Genomic DNA, 17330 nt, shown 5'->3' with positions numbered 1-17330 from the left:
AACTCATTGATATTCATTTTATACATAGCACTCTCATGCCTTTTATTTAAATACTACTTAAAGGTTTGTTAAAATACTAAGTAATGGTGCTTTTATGTTACACCTATATTTCCTTTGTTAGAAAAATCATGTTGTACATTCCATTCCTGTGTACTTTTAAATGATTTACTTTTTTTTTTTTTTTTTTTAATAGTCGCTAATATAATTTGGCCACTTGCTGATATAATGTATGGCTGAATTCTCAACGTGAGGTCACATGCGTTACATAATAAGTCATCCCAAGTGTTTTTTCTAATATAAAGAACAGGTATTTTTCATTGTTTTGGAAGACCCTGTCCCAGAACAATTGTTCTCTGGAATAACCTATCAATATTATTGTGTAATGATGACTTTACATTAAGAATCCAGCTACATGTATATGTCAGCACACAGCAAGACTACTTTTTTAAGAAAAATACACAGGAATGTACAAAATTATTTTTTCCAACTGAATTATTGTATAAAGAATACAATATGCAGAATTAAAGGATCATTAATTTGTATTTCAGAAAACCTTTCAGAAAAGAATGATTTTGGAGCATTCATTCATGTAAAAGAATGTTTTGTGTGATGCTTTGTAATGCAAGGCCTGTTGAATAAATATGAAGGGTTAAATAAAGACTTATAAATGGCTTGCTGAACATTATTTTCAACCGTTTTGGGTTTTTCTAAATTTCTAAATTGTTCATCTTAAATTACCTTTGCCAAACTTGCCACACAAAATGTTTACTCAATGAGGGTAAGGTAAGGATTTTGATGTACTCCTTTCCAAAAACTCTTATAATAAATTTACATTAATTATTCTTTGTAACTGTGCAAAACAACAAATAGGACCTGAGCGCATTGAAATAGTCTCTGAATTGAGATATCTCTCAGCAAGGAGGTGTGCACCACGGATTGCAGGTTTTGACACTCGAGTCGAGTCCTTCTGTGGCCTAATTCTCATGTTCACAGTGTCTATGTGCAGATCTATTTCTCGCCGTGTAAGGTCTGGAAGGCTTTCAAGCCTCTTTCCCCAGTCAGTAGAACTGCCCCACTGGTGGTATGATCCTTTCTTGGGAATAGGGTCAGCAGAGTGTATGGTGCATATAGGCCCACTTGGTACCCTTTGTGCCTTGAGACTCTCCCAATGCTCATCTGGGGTGGGATCAATGACTGTAGAATGCTTGCCATTTGAAACAGTCTGTTGAATTCTAAAATAGCAAATGAGAAAAGATGAAAAAAACATATCAAATACAGACTTTAATTCATGTAAACAAGATTGCACTTGTCATCTGATATTTTCCCAATACTTTCTCAAAGAAATACATGTTGCTAACTGCAAGCATATCATGGGGGGGGGGGGTAGCTGTAAGAGCCCTTTTCCCTCAACCCCTCTTAATAACAGATTACCCCCTCATGACAGCCCAAAGTCTTTCTCCCTTGTATCCCATCTAGGCAGTTACTCTAACCTTGGCCAGTGACTAATATTACATGTATACCCCAAACCTCATTTTCCCACAAACACATGGCATTCACTAGTTTTAATCAGCATCAAATGTGGTGTATTTTTTCTGCATACATACCTCTGTATCAGCTGTGCCTTGGTTTTCACGCCTTTGCAGGAATCTCCACGGCGTTGAAGCCAAAACTTCAACTCATGACATTTAAGTTTTTGCAGGGCAGGTACAGATACATCCTGTTTTGCTCCTGGGATGTCCTCTTCTGTGAGACCAGTGGACACTGCCTGATGAAGGATAAAATAAATATGTCTACAATTTTCAAAATTTGTTCTATAATTTATACAATAATGCCAAGGTATGTTCTGATATAAATTTTCTAAAACAACAAACAAACTCAACAACTGTCAAAAATATGTCGGTCACGTTTGTAACCAACCGGAAATATAATGAAAACCTGGATATAAAATGACCTACTTTGATATTTTGAAGTAGCTAGTCTATCAACAACATTGTTTACACTTAAACACACAACAAAAGTGTGAAACTTGTCAGTCTAACCAAAAACAAAACAAAAAAGGGAATGTTTGAAGTGTTCCCTAATAATGACACTTGAATAGAGCATTAAAAATTCCAACATAGTCCAAGTGAACATTTTATAATTGATTTATGATAAACCCTTATTATCCATATTTACAATCATAAAAGGTATGTCATATTTGTGGAAGAACAATCTCAATGGATCAAATTCACTTTGAAATAAAATTTACAAATCATGCCAACTTAAGTCAGACCTAGCTATTTCTCTTTGGACTTTGTCATTAATTCAATGTTGAAATCATTGATTGTATGAGAATTTTATTTTTACTGTGAAATTGTGGTTAATACAAAGAGAAATAAAATAACTTTATTTCATTCCTCCATTCATCCATGGTTAATACTTATGCTCTTCCTCTTGGGCTTCATTGGGGTAGGGGCTCTTAGTCTTAGAGCAAGGCTACCCGACATGCCCAAGTTTTCGGTACTCCCATTTTGTGCTCAATTTCCGGACATCATTGTTTTTAATTTCGGGGAATGTTTCATGGCACGGAAATCGTTAGCATAGATAAAAGGCAAGGGTTTTGAAGGTAAAGGTACCAGTAATTCACTGAATAAAATTGGAATTTGTCAACGACGAAATGTGGCAACACTAACCTCGAAAAGCGGAGGAAAGTGTCAAAGACAAGGTGCTCCACATTAAGTGGTCGAGTTTCTGAACTTCAACAAGCAGTAACTCTACGTATTCGTCAGGTTCCACGTCGCGTCAAGGATCAGAAGCACAAACACAAACGGTGCGTAAAAACCACGACAGAAAATGGTCAAATTATCCTTTCATTATAAGTGCCACGATAACGAATTCATAACAATTCAACATCTGATTTATTCCATGCAACTTCAGCCACAAAAATAAGGTATGAAACGTACATCTTCCATGCAGGGACCGACTTACCTCCGTTGTTGTTGACATACGACGAGTAGTTTGTGCAGCCCTGTTGAGAATGTAGCACAGTGAGCCTCGGTTTCGACGCGAATGTGCGCAGAAGGCACTAATTCGAAATACGTCTATAGGCTATAGTCCAATAACTGCAATGAGACCAAAACCAGTTTTTAAACGTCGGACATTAAAACATGGTACCTATACAAGTTGTTTGTGTTTCTTAAATGTTAGTTGAGGCCAATCTCTCCCTGGAAAAACTGTGTAGGCCTAAGGAGTGTATGTCTTCCTCCAAACCTCTTCCCCGTCAACTCCCGAGAACGACCAGGTATGCCGTATTGAAGGGTGGGGGGGGGGGGGGGGGGTATAGGTAGCCTTAGACTTTAGATGAAGAATTTAATTGTCCAGAAAATCTCACAACGAAATATTACAATCATGGGCAAATTGTAAGATAGTTATACTCAGATGTAACCATTCGGTAATGTACTACCACAAACAAGTTTTTATTTATTATACTGTGCATGTTTTGAGCACTGTGTTTTCCCCTCTAACACATGCGGATTAGTAGAAAGTAGTTCATCAAAGTCTTTGAAATATATAAGCTTAAAGGTGAGGCTAAACAAATTATTTAATGAAAAGTAAATTATTTAATGAAAAGTAAATTGTCATTAAAATACTATATGTGTGACTTGGAAAAACCAGTACATTATTACTTGGTAAAGAATAGACGCTGTGACCTGTGACCTCACATGTTTACACAAGAGCCACAGACCCTGGACTTCCTGCAGGCATGATTTGTACACAGCTCAATGGAAGAAAACATGAAATCTTATATGTTATGGAGATTGCACTGTTTAAATCTTATCAACTTTTGATATCATGAAAGGGGCACATCTCAAAACTTGTCCAGCTTTTACTTTCAAAACTCTTAGTTATGTGAAATTATGACACAAAATGTCAAATTTCCCAAAGTACCAGTGTAGTACAGTGCCGGCCAGAATACTTCAAGAATGTACAAGGTCACGCTTAATGTAAACAAGGTTCACATGGTCTATAGGCGGATGAATAACTCATTGTGTCAAACGGTGCTCGGGTCCGTCGGTCCGGTGTATGTGTGGGCGTGTTAAAAAGTGAAAAGGTTTTTACTTTTGGCCCTATCATAACTGCTCTGTATGTGGTATCACTATATGCATACTGTAATGAGACTCGCGTTTTATGAACAACTATTTGCTTCATTCGATTCAAGTTGTACAGTTTGAAATAGTTTGATAAGGTTTGCAACCAACCCGACGGCAGCTACAGGTATGTTAACTTCCTTTTGTTTCTTCCCACGAATGTTAAACTTAAATACTGATATGTTGTATGGCATAAGTCTTATGTTGTAAATACCAATGATTGCTGTGATGCGAACCAAAAAAACGTATTGCATTGAAAGTTTTTGAGGACATTTTCAAATGTAAACTGGGGTTGATTTCTCAAAGAGTTAGGACTAGTCCTAACTTTGGACTAGCTACCAATTGTAAAAACAACTTAAGGCTAATCCTATAATTTAGGACGTCATGAGAGTAACTCGTCATAACCCCAAAGACTTGTCTCAACTCTTTGTGAAATTCACTGTTTTATACCGAAAACAAATGTTCCTCAATTACTCGTTCAGTTTCGTTAAGCGACCCTTCTATAAGTTCTATCCTCAGACGGGTTCGATTGTCGTTGTCTATATAAACCTTTAGGCAGTTACTTATGGTCCCTTATCTTAAGTTATAAATTATTTTAGGTCAGGGTAGTGTACAATAATTCTGCGTTTTCGAAGTGTAAAAACATATTAATGAACACCAACGAAAATTAAAAGTGTTTTTATTTATTTGGTTGTTGGTGCTTAAAGGCAGTGGACACTATTGGTCATTACTCAAAATAATTGTTAGCATAAAAACTTACTTGGTAACAACCAATGGATGACTGTTGATAGTAGAAAACATGGTGAGAAACGGCTCCCTCTGAAGTAACGTAGTTTCCGAAACCTCAGAATTAGATTTTGAGGTCCCGAAATAAAGCATCTAAAAGCACACAACTTCGTGAGACAAGGGTGTTTTTATTTATCTCGTAACTTCGACGACCAATTGAGTTCAAATTTTCACAGGTGTATTATTTTGTGCGTATGAAAAGACTGATCTTTGACAATTACAAAAATATGAAATCAAAATTGCAAATGAGGGAGATACGTTTTCCTAATTTCTGAATGCCCCAATGTTAGCACAATTTTTGCACTTGTTTAATTTGGAAATATTTGTCTGTTTTCACTTAGCCTTGCCTTGCTCACGGCAGTCACATTATTCGCTCCGAGAAGACGCCGCTGTAAACCCACCCGTATATACTGTGCGTGGTGCAAGTAATCACATCGCACGACCCACCGTACACACACTGTCACATCGTACGACCACTGTGCACACAAGCCATCCGCACTCGTACCACTATAACCGCATGCGGAGGCCTGACCCGACGCATGGTGATAGTGTACGGGGACATCGTGTCGTACCAGTAATTCACTGAATAAAATTGGAATTTGTCAACGACGAAATGTGGCAACACTAACCTCGAAAAGCGGAGGAAAGTGTCAAAGACAAGGTGCTCCACATTAAGTGGTCGAGTTTCTGAACTTCAACAAGCAGTAACTCTACGTATTCGTCAGGTTCCACGTCGCGTCAAGGATCAGAAGCACAAACACAAACGGTGCGTAAAAACCACGACAGAAAATGGTCAAATTATCCTTTCATTATAAGTGCCACGATAACGAATTCATAACAATTCAACATCTGATTTATTCCATGCAACTTCAGCCACAAAAATAAGGTATGAAACGTACATCTTCCATGCAGGGACCGACTTACCTCCGTTGTTGTTGACATACGACGAGTAGTTTGTGCAGCCCTGTTGAGAATGTAGCACAGTGAGCCTCGGTTTCGACGCGAATGTGCGCAGAAGGCACTAATTCGAAATACGTCTATAGGCTATAGTCCAATAACTGCAATGAGACCAAAACCAGTTTTTAAACGTCGGACATTAAAACATGGTACCTATACAAGTTGTTTGTGTTTCTTAAATGTTAGTTGAGGCCAATCTCTCCCTGGAAAAACTGTGTAGGCCTAAGGAGTGTATGTCTTCCTCCAAACCTCTTCCCCGTCAACTCCCGAGAACGACCAGGTATGCCGTATTGAAGGGTGGGGGGGGGGGGTATAGGTAGCCTTAGACTTTAGATGAAGAATTTAATTGTCCAGAAAATCTCACAACGAAATATTACAATCATGGGCAAATTGTAAGATAGTTATACTCAGATGTAACCATTCGGTAATGTACTACCACAAACAAGTTTTTATTTATTATACTGTGCATGTTTTGAGCACTGTGTTTTCCCCTCTAACACATGCGGATTAGTAGAAAGTAGTTCATCAAAGTCTTTGAAATATATAAGCTTAAAGGTGAGGCTAAACAAATTATTTAATGAAAAGTAAATTATTTAATGAAAAGTAAATTGTCATTAAAATACTATATGTGTGACTTGGAAAAACCAGTACATTATTACTTGGTAAAGAATAGACGCTGTGACCTGTGACCTCACATGTTTACACAAGAGCCACAGACCCTGGACTTCCTGCAGGCATGATTTGTACACAGCTCAATGGAAGAAAACATGAAATCTTATATGTTATGGAGATTGCACTGTTTAAATCTTATCAACTTTTGATATCATGAAAGGGGCACATCTCAAAACTTGTCCAGCTTTTACTTTCAAAACTCTTAGTTATGTGAAATTATGACACAAAATGTCAAATTTCCCAAAGTACCAGTGTAGTACAGTGCCGGCCAGAATACTTCAAGAATGTACAAGGTCACGCTTAATGTAAACAAGGTTCACATGGTCTATAGGCGGATGAATAACTCATTGTGTCAAACGGTGCTCGGGTCCGTCGGTCCGGTGTATGTGTGGGCGTGTTAAAAAGTGAAAAGGTTTTTACTTTTGGCCCTATCATAACTGCTCTGTATGTGGTATCACTATATGCATACTGTAATGAGACTCGCGTTTTATGAACAACTATTTGCTTCATTCGATTCAAGTTGTACAGTTTGAAATAGTTTGATAAGGTTTGCAACCAACCCGACGGCAGCTACAGGTATGTTAACTTCCTTTTGTTTCTTCCCACGAATGTTAAACTTAAATACTGATATGTTGTATGGCATAAGTCTTATGTTGTAAATACCAATGATTGCTGTGATGCGAACCAAAAAAACGTATTGCATTGAAAGTTTTTGAGGACATTTTCAAATGTAAACTGGGGTTGATTTCTCAAAGAGTTAGGACTAGTCCTAACTTTGGACTAGCTACCAATTGTAAAAACAACTTAAGGCTAATCCTATAATTTAGGACGTCATGAGAGTAACTCGTCATAACCCCAAAGACTTGTCTCAACTCTTTGTGAAATTCACTGTTTTATACCGAAAACAAATGTTCCTCAATTACTCGTTCAGTTTCGTTAAGCGACCCTTCTATAAGTTCTATCCTCAGACGGGTTCGATTGTCGTTGTCTATATAAACCTTTAGGCAGTTACTTATGGTCCCTTATCTTAAGTTATAAATTATTTTAGGTCAGGGTAGTGTACAATAATTCTGCGTTTTCGAAGTGTAAAAACATATTAATGAACACCAACGAAAATTAAAAGTGTTTTTATTTATTTGGTTGTTGGTGCTTAAAGGCAGTGGACACTATTGGTCATTACTCAAAATAATTGTTAGCATAAAAACTTACTTGGTAACAACCAATGGATGACTGTTGATAGTAGAAAACATGGTGAGAAACGGCTCCCTCTGAAGTAACGTAGTTTCCGAAACCTCAGAATTAGATTTTGAGGTCCCGAAATAAAGCATCTAAAAGCACACAACTTCGTGAGACAAGGGTGTTTTTATTTATCTCGTAACTTCGACGACCAATTGAGTTCAAATTTTCACAGGTGTATTATTTTGTGCGTATGAAAAGACTGATCTTTGACAATTACAAAAATATGAAATCAAAATTGCAAATGAGGGAGATACGTTTTCCTAATTTCTGAATGCCCCAATGTTAGCACAATTTTTGCACTTGTTTAATTTGGAAATATTTGTCTGTTTTCACTTAGCCTTGCCTTGCTCACGGCAGTCACATTATTCGCTCCGAGAAGACGCCGCTGTAAACCCACCCGTATATACTGTGCGTGGTGCAAGTAATCACATCGCACGACCCACCGTACACACACTGTCACATCGTACGACCACTGTGCACACAAGCCATCCGCACTCGTACCACTATAACCGCATGCGGAGGCCTGACCCGACGCATGGTGATAGTGTACGGGGACATCGTGTCGTGCGATGTGGTTACACACATTTACGCACAGTGAATACGGGTGGGTTTTTATACAGTGGCGGACTTTTTTCGAAATGAATAATTCGACTGCCTTGAGCAAGGCTAGTTTTCACGTTGTGTTTATTTTCGGTTGCCTTTTTTGCCCAAATGGCCGCCCGTAGTTAGCGCAGGCATTGCGACATATGGGGAAATTCCCGCGGATAAGAAATCAACCGTGGCTTTTGATGGTTGGGGTTCATGTGATAGCGACCAACCAGGGCCCCATTTTATAAAGCTGCTTCAACACAAACAGTAGCTTAGCACAACAAAAATATGCTAACATGAACAAGGTTACCAGCCAAACTACAATGTCACATATACCATTGTAATTGGGTATTAACTGTGGATGGGTTTTTGGTGTGGCTGGGGTAAAGCAATTTGGCTTTTATTGTGGGAGAAACGGTTGTCTATAGGGGTATGGGGTTTCTAGAAATGTGTTCTCACCAAGGTGATGCATAAACTTCATAAGTCTATCCATGAAAAAATGCTATATGGTATATTAACTTGTGTAAGGAAGAGATGACAGGCTAAGTGAGTGTTTTAAGGGATTGTCTCACGTCACGGACTAGCCGGGGATGGGGAGGGGAAGGGGAATCCCCCCTTTTAAAGATGGTTACAGTAAGCATCCCGTGAAACTATTTTAGTGAGTGCGCCCGTTGATTCGAAATCAATACAAGAAGTCGAAATGAATTTCCAATAAACTGTAATCGTATAGGCGTCTTCTGCATAAAAAATTTATGCCGTGTCATGTGAATGGTGCGGCCAGAGATGTGTTTGGTACCTGCTGTCAGTTTGCTATAGTGGGTGGATGCAATGCGATTGCCGAGGATAGCAGCACTGAAGCGGTTTCAGCCGCGTCTATTATTATTATTTCCCTTTTGTCAAAAGATATTTAATTTTAAATTCCTTACTCCAGTAGAATATTATTTTTTATATTGCCCCTGTTCTATAGTTATGGATCCCGACACAGATTCAGATGAATCTACCGGTCCATCAGTCGACGACCAAGAACACAAACAGTCGGGAACCAGACGCATTTCTCCTTTTATCCACAAAACCGGTTCGGCTTACAGCGATTCATTGGGTCCAGAAACAAGACATGAACGATCCTTGGGCAACGACAAAATGTCTCGAGGTGTCTTTGGCGGACAGTCCTACAGGAATAACTTAACGTGGACTCGATCAAGTAATCAAAGCGCTGCTCCGGCTGCTGGCTCCTGGAGGAACATCAACAGGGAAGCAAGTGAAGGTGCTCGGCCCAAGGAAAGCAATACGTCTTGGAGGAGAAACAATTTAGAGAAAGAAGGAGACTCGAAGACTCAAATAGAACGTCAGGAAACGACAAACTGGCGACGTGGTAGAGCAGAGCGTCAGGGAGAAAGGACAACGGAACAGCTAAGGGACACTTCTACGATTAATAGTCGTGACTTCTTCAGACGGCCAGGTAAACCGATGAACAGCAGGTAAGTTCATAATAGAAACATTTATAAACCTAGTCATTTATTTTTAGTATTGCAAACAAAATAATACTCCGTTATCAAAGAAATGCATTTCAAGCGAGCAAACGTTTGAAAGAAATGTTGTTGTCTATTTTCGACAACTAGCTGAAAGTACTATATAAAACATTATTATTTTACCATTCAAATACTAGGGCAGAATCTTCATAAAACAAAACAAATATCTGTAAGCAAATTCATTATTCGAAAAATGTTTTTATTGTTTCAGTTCCAGTGGTGCAACAACCTCGAGCCCGAACAGTCCTCCAACCCCTGTAGAAGAAACTAAATGGCGTCGGGGACAGAGCGACTTTTGTTCTGGTTCAGGGACATACACAGGTCAAGTTCAAGTAAAGCAGACTCCCAAGGCGCCCTCAATGTCAGAGGAAGAACTCAAGACACTGCTGACGGCCAGTCCACAAGAAGTTCTCTCCAAGCTTCTGAGCAGAAAACACGAATGGTTGGCACTTTTAAATCTAGACTCATTCAATAGTAATATAATGACGTTAATACTCCGTGTTTTGTCGTGTATTTGTGATTTAAGTGTAGATCCAAAAGTAAAGCAAGATGTTTATATGGTATTCAGTATGATAGAGTCTGAAGGGTTTCTCAGTAGACATTTGACGAGATACTTAGTAGGTTTGTCCACACAAAACCAACGGGATCATGACAGTGGACATGGTGCAACCCTTGCAAACAACATCAGATTGATTTTTAAATTGCTGAAAGTATTCCTTGAACACAAGCCAATTATTTATGGTGAAATGGGCGTGGTTCTGATTCTTCTCGAGAAGGCTGTTTCCCTGGTAGATTGTACTGACATCGATCACGAAGGTCAGAATTACATGATCCAGGTACAGAAACTGAAGAAGTGCTATCATTCTGTCGCCGAGTCAGGTCAAACAAAACAAAAAATAGAGAACAAGCCACAAGTTAACTTCAGAGATATCAAAATATTCCCTACCAGCTCAGAGATTTGGGAACCAACAAAGCCATTCTTACGAAAGAACATCATAAAGGGAAGATATCAAGATGTCGAGCATTATCTTGATGTGCAGTTCAGGTTGCTGAGAGAAGACTTTGTGGCACCGCTACGAGAAGGTATCATAGAGTTTCTCTCTGTGGCAAACAGTCACCATCAAGATATTCGGGTGTACCGCAATGTCACCTTTCAAAGTAAGAAGATGGGGAGACGTAGTCTTCAGTACACCCTGAAGTTAGATGTCAAGAGTCTCAGACGGATCAACTGGGAAAACCGTTTGATATACGGTTCATTTGTCTGTCTTTCAAAAGACAACTTCAAGAGCTTGTTATGTGCGTTTGTGGCAGATAGGAATACGGAGAACTTGGAAAAAGGTCTCGTTGATGTTTGTTTTCTTCCCGAGTCTAGTAACGCGCCTACCGGTACCTTTGTCATGGTTGAATCAGTTTCTTTCTTTGAACCCTATCGACACGTCTTACTAGGGCTACAACGGATGGATAGTGACAACTTCCCTTTTGAAAGGTATATTGTGAACGTTTCATCTAATGTTAGAACACCTAAGTATCTGAGCGAAGACTGCTCTGATGTGTATGACCTACGACCATTGGTTGTTGAAACTGATCAGGTCTTTCAAGATGAGGGTCTGACTGAAACCTTTGAAAATGCAGCCTTCGTGTCGATTTTAGATCCACAAAGTTGGCCGACTGCAGAGGCCTTACATCTTGATGAGTCACAGAAGGCAGCTGTGCAGGCAGCGTTGACGAAGGAGTTTGCCATCATCCAAGGTCCACCAGGAACGGGGAAGACTTACATTGGTCTCAAGATCATCGAATTACTTCTCTTCAATACACCTAAAACTCCAGATGCATCTCCAATTCTTGTGGTGTGCTATACAAACCACGCGCTGGATCAGTTTCTGGAGGGAGTTTTAAATTTTGGTGAGGAGAACCTAGTTCGTGTTGGAGGCCGAAGCAAAAGTGATGCATTGGGAGAAAAGAATCTCAAAGAAAAAAAGAAACTTCCCAGGGAGTTTAGGTTGAAGCAAATACAGCGTGAAAAAAATGCTAAAAAAAAACTGCATCGAACAAAATTGGAAATTCAATCTACACTTTCAGATGTAGCTTGTGCAAAAACGGCCATACTTAAAGTCGAGACGCTTATCTATTACATGAGCGACAAAAATCGAACAGGTTTTCAAAATAATATCAAGAGACAAGGAGAACCAACAACCAACCTCCTGAAATGGCTGAACGTAGTTGACTCGACAGATTCTTATGAAGTATACGATAAGTCCATTGGCGTAGATGATGACAGCAAACAGAAACAGGATGATGATGATGAAGATGAATCAAGTAGTTCTGACGATGAAGAAGAAATTACAGCATACAGCATTGAGTGTGAGAAACGCTGTGGTATGAATTTGGATACCACCCCAAAAGAAGAACTTAAGAAGGACGACATGATGTCCGATAGAGAAGCTTCTAGAGTCACAAATGTATGGAGTCTGACGTTAAGCGATCGTTGGCGGCTTTACAGACTCTGGGTTAAGAAGTACATTGAAGAGCAAGAGGAGATGCTGACGGGTTACCGCATAAGTTATGACAGCCTTTCAAATGAATATGAAGCTATAAAGGCGAGCGTCGATTTAGAAGTTCTCTCAAAAGCAAGAGTGATTGGAATGACTACAACAGGTGCGGCCAGATGTCAGTCGATGTTAAAGCTTCTTGGTCCTCGTATTGTGATAGTGGAAGAGGCCGCTGAAGTTCTTGAAGCTCATATCATCACCGCTCTGACTGCAAAATGTCAGCATCTCATTCTGATTGGAGATCATCAGCATCTGAAACCAAACCCAACAGTCTATCGCCTGGCCAAGGGCTTCAACTTGGATACTTCTTTGTTTGAACGAATGGTCAACAACGGCGTGCCTTGTCAAACATTGAACCACCAGCATCGTATGCGTCCTGAAATCTCAAAACTCATGAAGAAACATTTTTATAACAATCTTTATGACGATGAATCAGTGAAGGGTTTCGATGACATCAAAGGGGTGGCGCATAACATGTTTTTCATTGATCACAATCAGTTTGAAGATGAGGGTGATGACAACAAAACCAAGTCCAATCAGCATGAAGCGGAGGTTCTTGTCGAGTTGTGTAGGTACTTGTTACATCAAGGATACCGGCCCAAACAGATTACCATTCTAACCACCTACTTGGGTCAACTCTTCACCTTCAAGAAACTCATGGATAAAGAGACCTTTGAGGGAGTTCGGGTGTCTGTGGTTGACAATTTCCAGGGAGAAGAAAATGACATCATACTTTTGTCTTTGGTTCGAAGCAACGAAGAGGGCTCCATCGGGTTCCTGAAGACTTCAAACCGTGTCTGTGTTGCCTTGTCTAGAGCTCGCATGGGTTTCTACTGTATTGGCAACGCCAACATCCTGAGAAAGTCTTCTATCTGGAGTAGCATACTAAGAACCCTTGAAGATGAGAAGAAAATTAGCTCCTCGCTTGCATTGGTTTGTCAAAACCATTTAGTAGTAACAGCGGTAGCGTCGGCCAGAGATTTCAAGGAGAAGGTTCAAGACGGAGGTTGTGGCGAGCCATGTGGAAACAGGCTTCCATGTAATCACATATGCAAATTACACTGCCATCCCTTTGATTTATGCCACGAAAAGTACGAATGTAAAGAGCCCTGCTCAAAAATGTGTAGAAGGAAACACATGTGTCCTCTAAAATGCCACTTGAAATGCGAACCGTGCTCGAGAAATCTACAGAAACTGATGCCAAAGTGTGGTCATGTTATTCAGGTTGAATGTGAAATGTTTGATTCAGTTACTTGTACCGAACCATGTCCTAGATCATTGCCATGTGGCCATCCATGTAGGAAGGCGTGCGGAGATTCGTGTTCTACTTGTATTGTCAAGGTTTCTATATCGATGCCAGAGTGTGGTCATGTTATCCAGGTTCAATGTCGTTGGTATGAGTCAATCACTTGTACAGAACCATGTCCTAGAACACTGTCATGTGGACATGCATGTAAAGGGGCGTGTGGTGCTAAATGCACTACTTACTGTACTGTCAAGGTCTCTAAACACGTTACCAAGTGTGGCCATGACGTCCTGATGGATTGTGCTAAGAACCCCGACTCCACGCCGCGTCATCTATGTGAAAAGTTGTTGGAATGTGGCCATCGTTGCTCTCGGTACTGCGGTATGTCCTGTACAAGGGAAAGATTAGATGACGCCAAGATTATGCGGCATTATGAAGCATTTTGCAAAGAGAAGTGTGAGCGGTCATTACCTTGCGGCAATCCCTGTCCTAATAAATGTGGCGAACCGTGCCCAAAGGAAACAGTGGACCCAACCTATGGTGAATACATACAGCTTCACTAAGAAGTTTATTGTTATATTATTGTTGCCGGCATACTGTTTATGGTGTGTACCCAAATCACAAATAAAAAGCTTCCTGGGTGTGATCATACTGAATCGGTGCCATGTCATGCTGATATTACGTCATTAACTTGCAAAGAGACCTGCAACAAAGAGTTATCATGTGGTCACCGGTGCAAAGATAAATGTGGCGTCCCCTGCAAATGCAAACTGAGAGTTAACAGAAAGCTGCCATCTTGTGAACATTCTGCTCGGCTCCCTTGCTACCAAGATGTCAACTCCTATCAATGTGTGAAGAAATGTCAGAAAATGTTACCATGTGGCCATTCATGTTCCAATAAATGTTGTGAACCCTGCCCGGCGGATGGCGAAGACGACCCAACAGAGAGCACTCGAAAGAAGAACGAAACTTACTGTGACTGGGATGATGATGGCAACAGGTCGTCTGAACAAGATGACCTCTATGTCAGAACAGTTTGTGAACAAAAAGATACCTTTTTGCGGTCACGTCATAGAAAGTCCATGCTATAAAAGCGTTGAATCACTGGTATGCCCGAAGCCCTGTGAGAAGATTCTTTCATGTGGTCATCAATGCGAGAACAAATGTGGGGAGCCGTGCCCGAACGAAGAATGTACATCCAGTGACGATGAAGAGGAAATGAATGAAAACGAATTTGTAAAACAGAAATGTCAAGTCACCGTATACAAGCAGCTACCTGAGTGTTTCCATTTTATGAATCTTCCGTGCCACAAGAAAGCAGGGTCCGCTGAATGTTCAAAACCATGTGAGAAGATAATGAAGTGTGGTCATAAATGCCCAAATGAATGTGGTGAGACGTGTCTTGAGTCAGAACAGTGTGACGAGTGTGTGGAAAAGACCCTTCCGCCATGCGGTCATGTTATCAAATTGCCATGCTGGGAAGCATCTGATTGTACAGCTATCACTAGTTGCCAGGAACCGTGCATTCATGTACTTCGTTGTGGTCACAAATGTCCCGGTTCATGTGGTTCGTGCGCAGGACCTGGTAGAACACATACATTCTGCAATAACAATTGTGGCGCTATTCTTCTTTGTGGACATAGGTGCTCGGAATTGTGCGGACATGACGTCTGTCCAACACACAAATTTTGCAACAAGTCGCCAAGGGGATTACCTCAAATATCTACGCAGAGTCTCAAATGTAAGCATCAGCGCAAAACACATACCACTTCCTGTAACCTTCCATGCATCCAAAGACTTCGTTGCAATCATTTATGTCTTGGTGTTTGTGGTGAACCCTGTCCACCTGTTTGTCGTATCTGTCACAAACAGTTTATCGCTGACAAATATCCTCCGGGACCTATCCGTCCAAAGGAAACGTTCATCTACCTTAAAGACTGTAGACATCTTTGTGAAACACAGTTTCTTGATGAAATGTTTGCAGGTTTCCAGACCTCTGGAACAGGCTGTGTGCAGATCCAACCAGCTCTGTGCCCTAAATGCCAGACACCAATCCGTACATGTCCACGTTATGAAAACGTCCTTCAGACAATCAGAGAGTCAGTGGATATAGCCAGAGAGAACTGTAACGAAGACCGATTTGTTAAGCTTTCTTTTGCTGTTGGTGGGTGGATGAGGTGTCCGGAAGGTCATGTGTTCTGTCAAGACAAAGCATCAGATGATTTAGAAGATTGCGCACTTTGCCCTGATTGCTTTTCTGACTGTCAATCAGAATCTTCAAGTGATGATATGGAATACTTTGAATGAGAACGAATACCGACACCATGGGAAGCAGATGTTTTAAAGCCTCAGTGGAATGGCAGGACTGTATTTAGGAAGTTCTCAGTAACAAATCAAACGCTAAATATCGGAGATTTGGAAACATTGGGTTACTATTCGTGGCGTATACTTTCTTTCTCACTATTGCATTTATTTAGATTTAACTCATCAATAGACCTTATGCATTGACGTCATCCAGCCGCCATTTTAGAGGTAAAACGGTGGCGAAACAATCGAAACGCACAGATGTGTACGCGCGGCGCACAGAATTGGCCAATGAACAACCTCCTTTTGACCTCTATAGGCGAGGGCAGTCTACTGAAATGACGTCAAGTGAATAAGGTCTATGAAGGATGATTTTATGTTGTTATTTAGCTCAGATCTTGAGCTTTTTTCTATAGTTAAGATTTACGTAATTGGTTCAAATAATGGATCTGTGATGGGTCACGTGATGGTCACGTGATCGTATACGTACTTATTCAAGGTTAGCCTTCATCTTGATTTAAAGGTAATTGATAGCTCTTATTGGAGCAACACTCAATGCGAAAATAGAGAGTGGGGCACTATTCGCACTGTTAAGGTAACGCGTGGTATGGTTGTACAACGAAGATCATGGTCATTATGTAATGAATGTTATTTTTACATTGGCTTTTCATCGTAAGATCACTTTGCAAAAACAGGTATTATACAATACAAGAACTTGTATCGAGAAGTTATAGGTGAAACTTTTGCATTATTTGTTTACAAAACAAGGAAATTTCTTATAGTTTCTTTAACACAACATCAAAAAGATTACCCTTTAGTCTACTGAACTGTTTAAAGAGAAAACTAATACCTTCGGAAATAGCTTCGTATATACAGTGTATTTCATTTTCTTTTGATAGAAAAAGATAGTTTGACATTCCAATACTAGTCATGTAAAAGTTGATGCTTTTTGTAAACCTTAAAGGCAGTGGACACTAGTGGTAATTAGCTCAAAAAAATTATTAGCCTAAAACCTTACTTGGTGACGGGTAATGGGGAGAAGTTGATGGTAAAAAACATTGTGAGAAACGGCTCCCTCTGAAGTGCCACAGTTTTCGAGAAAGAAGTAATTTTCAACGAATTTGATTTTGAGACCTCAGATTTAGAATTTGAGGTCTCGAAATCAACCATCTTAACGCACACAACTTCGTGTGACAAGGGTGTTTTTTTCTTTCATTATTATCTCGCAACTTCGACGACCAATAGAGCTCAAAATTTCACAGGTTTGTTATTTTATGCATGCTGTTGAGATACACCAATTGAGAAGACTGATCTTTGACATACCAAATCGAAT

General features: G+C 40.0%; 2 protein-coding genes across 3 annotated transcripts; one reads left to right on the top strand and one right to left on the bottom strand.

Annotated features, from left to right (window-relative positions):
• Positions 1–12: 12 nt before the first annotated feature.
• Positions 13–5870, bottom strand: LOC117289546. 2 transcript variants are annotated; one of them, XM_033770693.1, is made up of 3 exons: positions 5838–5870; positions 1605–1765; positions 13–1232 (listed from the first exon to the last, which is right to left on the bottom strand). In XM_033770693.1, exons 1-3 carry the CDS (start codon positions 5853–5855, stop codon positions 818–820), a joined length of 594 nt encoding a protein of 197 aa, XP_033626584.1. In that variant the 5' UTR covers positions 5856–5870; the 3' UTR covers positions 13–817. The 2 variants fall into 2 exon arrangements, with proteins under 2 accessions (XP_033626584.1, XP_033626583.1); XM_033770692.1 differs by lacking the exon at positions 5838–5870 and adding an exon at positions 2968–3052.
• A 3430-nt stretch (positions 5871–9300) lies between these two features.
• On the top strand, positions 9301–14256 carry LOC117289155 (NFX1-type zinc finger-containing protein 1-like). Its single transcript, XM_033770151.1, has 2 exons — positions 9301–9847; positions 10110–14256. The coding sequence occupies exons 1-2, from the start codon at positions 9339–9341 to the stop codon at positions 14254–14256; spliced, it is 4656 nt and encodes a 1551-aa protein (XP_033626042.1). The 5' UTR covers positions 9301–9338.
• Positions 14257–17330: the final 3074 nt, after the last annotated feature.

The sequence above is a fragment of the Asterias rubens genome, chromosome 4 (genome assembly GCF_902459465.1).
Source record: "Asterias rubens chromosome 4, eAstRub1.3, whole genome shotgun sequence".
Taxonomy (NCBI): Eukaryota; Metazoa; Echinodermata; class Asteroidea; order Forcipulatida; family Asteriidae; genus Asterias; species Asterias rubens.
The sequence above is the reverse complement of the archived record's forward strand: the minus strand, read 5'-3'. Positions and strand labels throughout refer to the sequence as shown.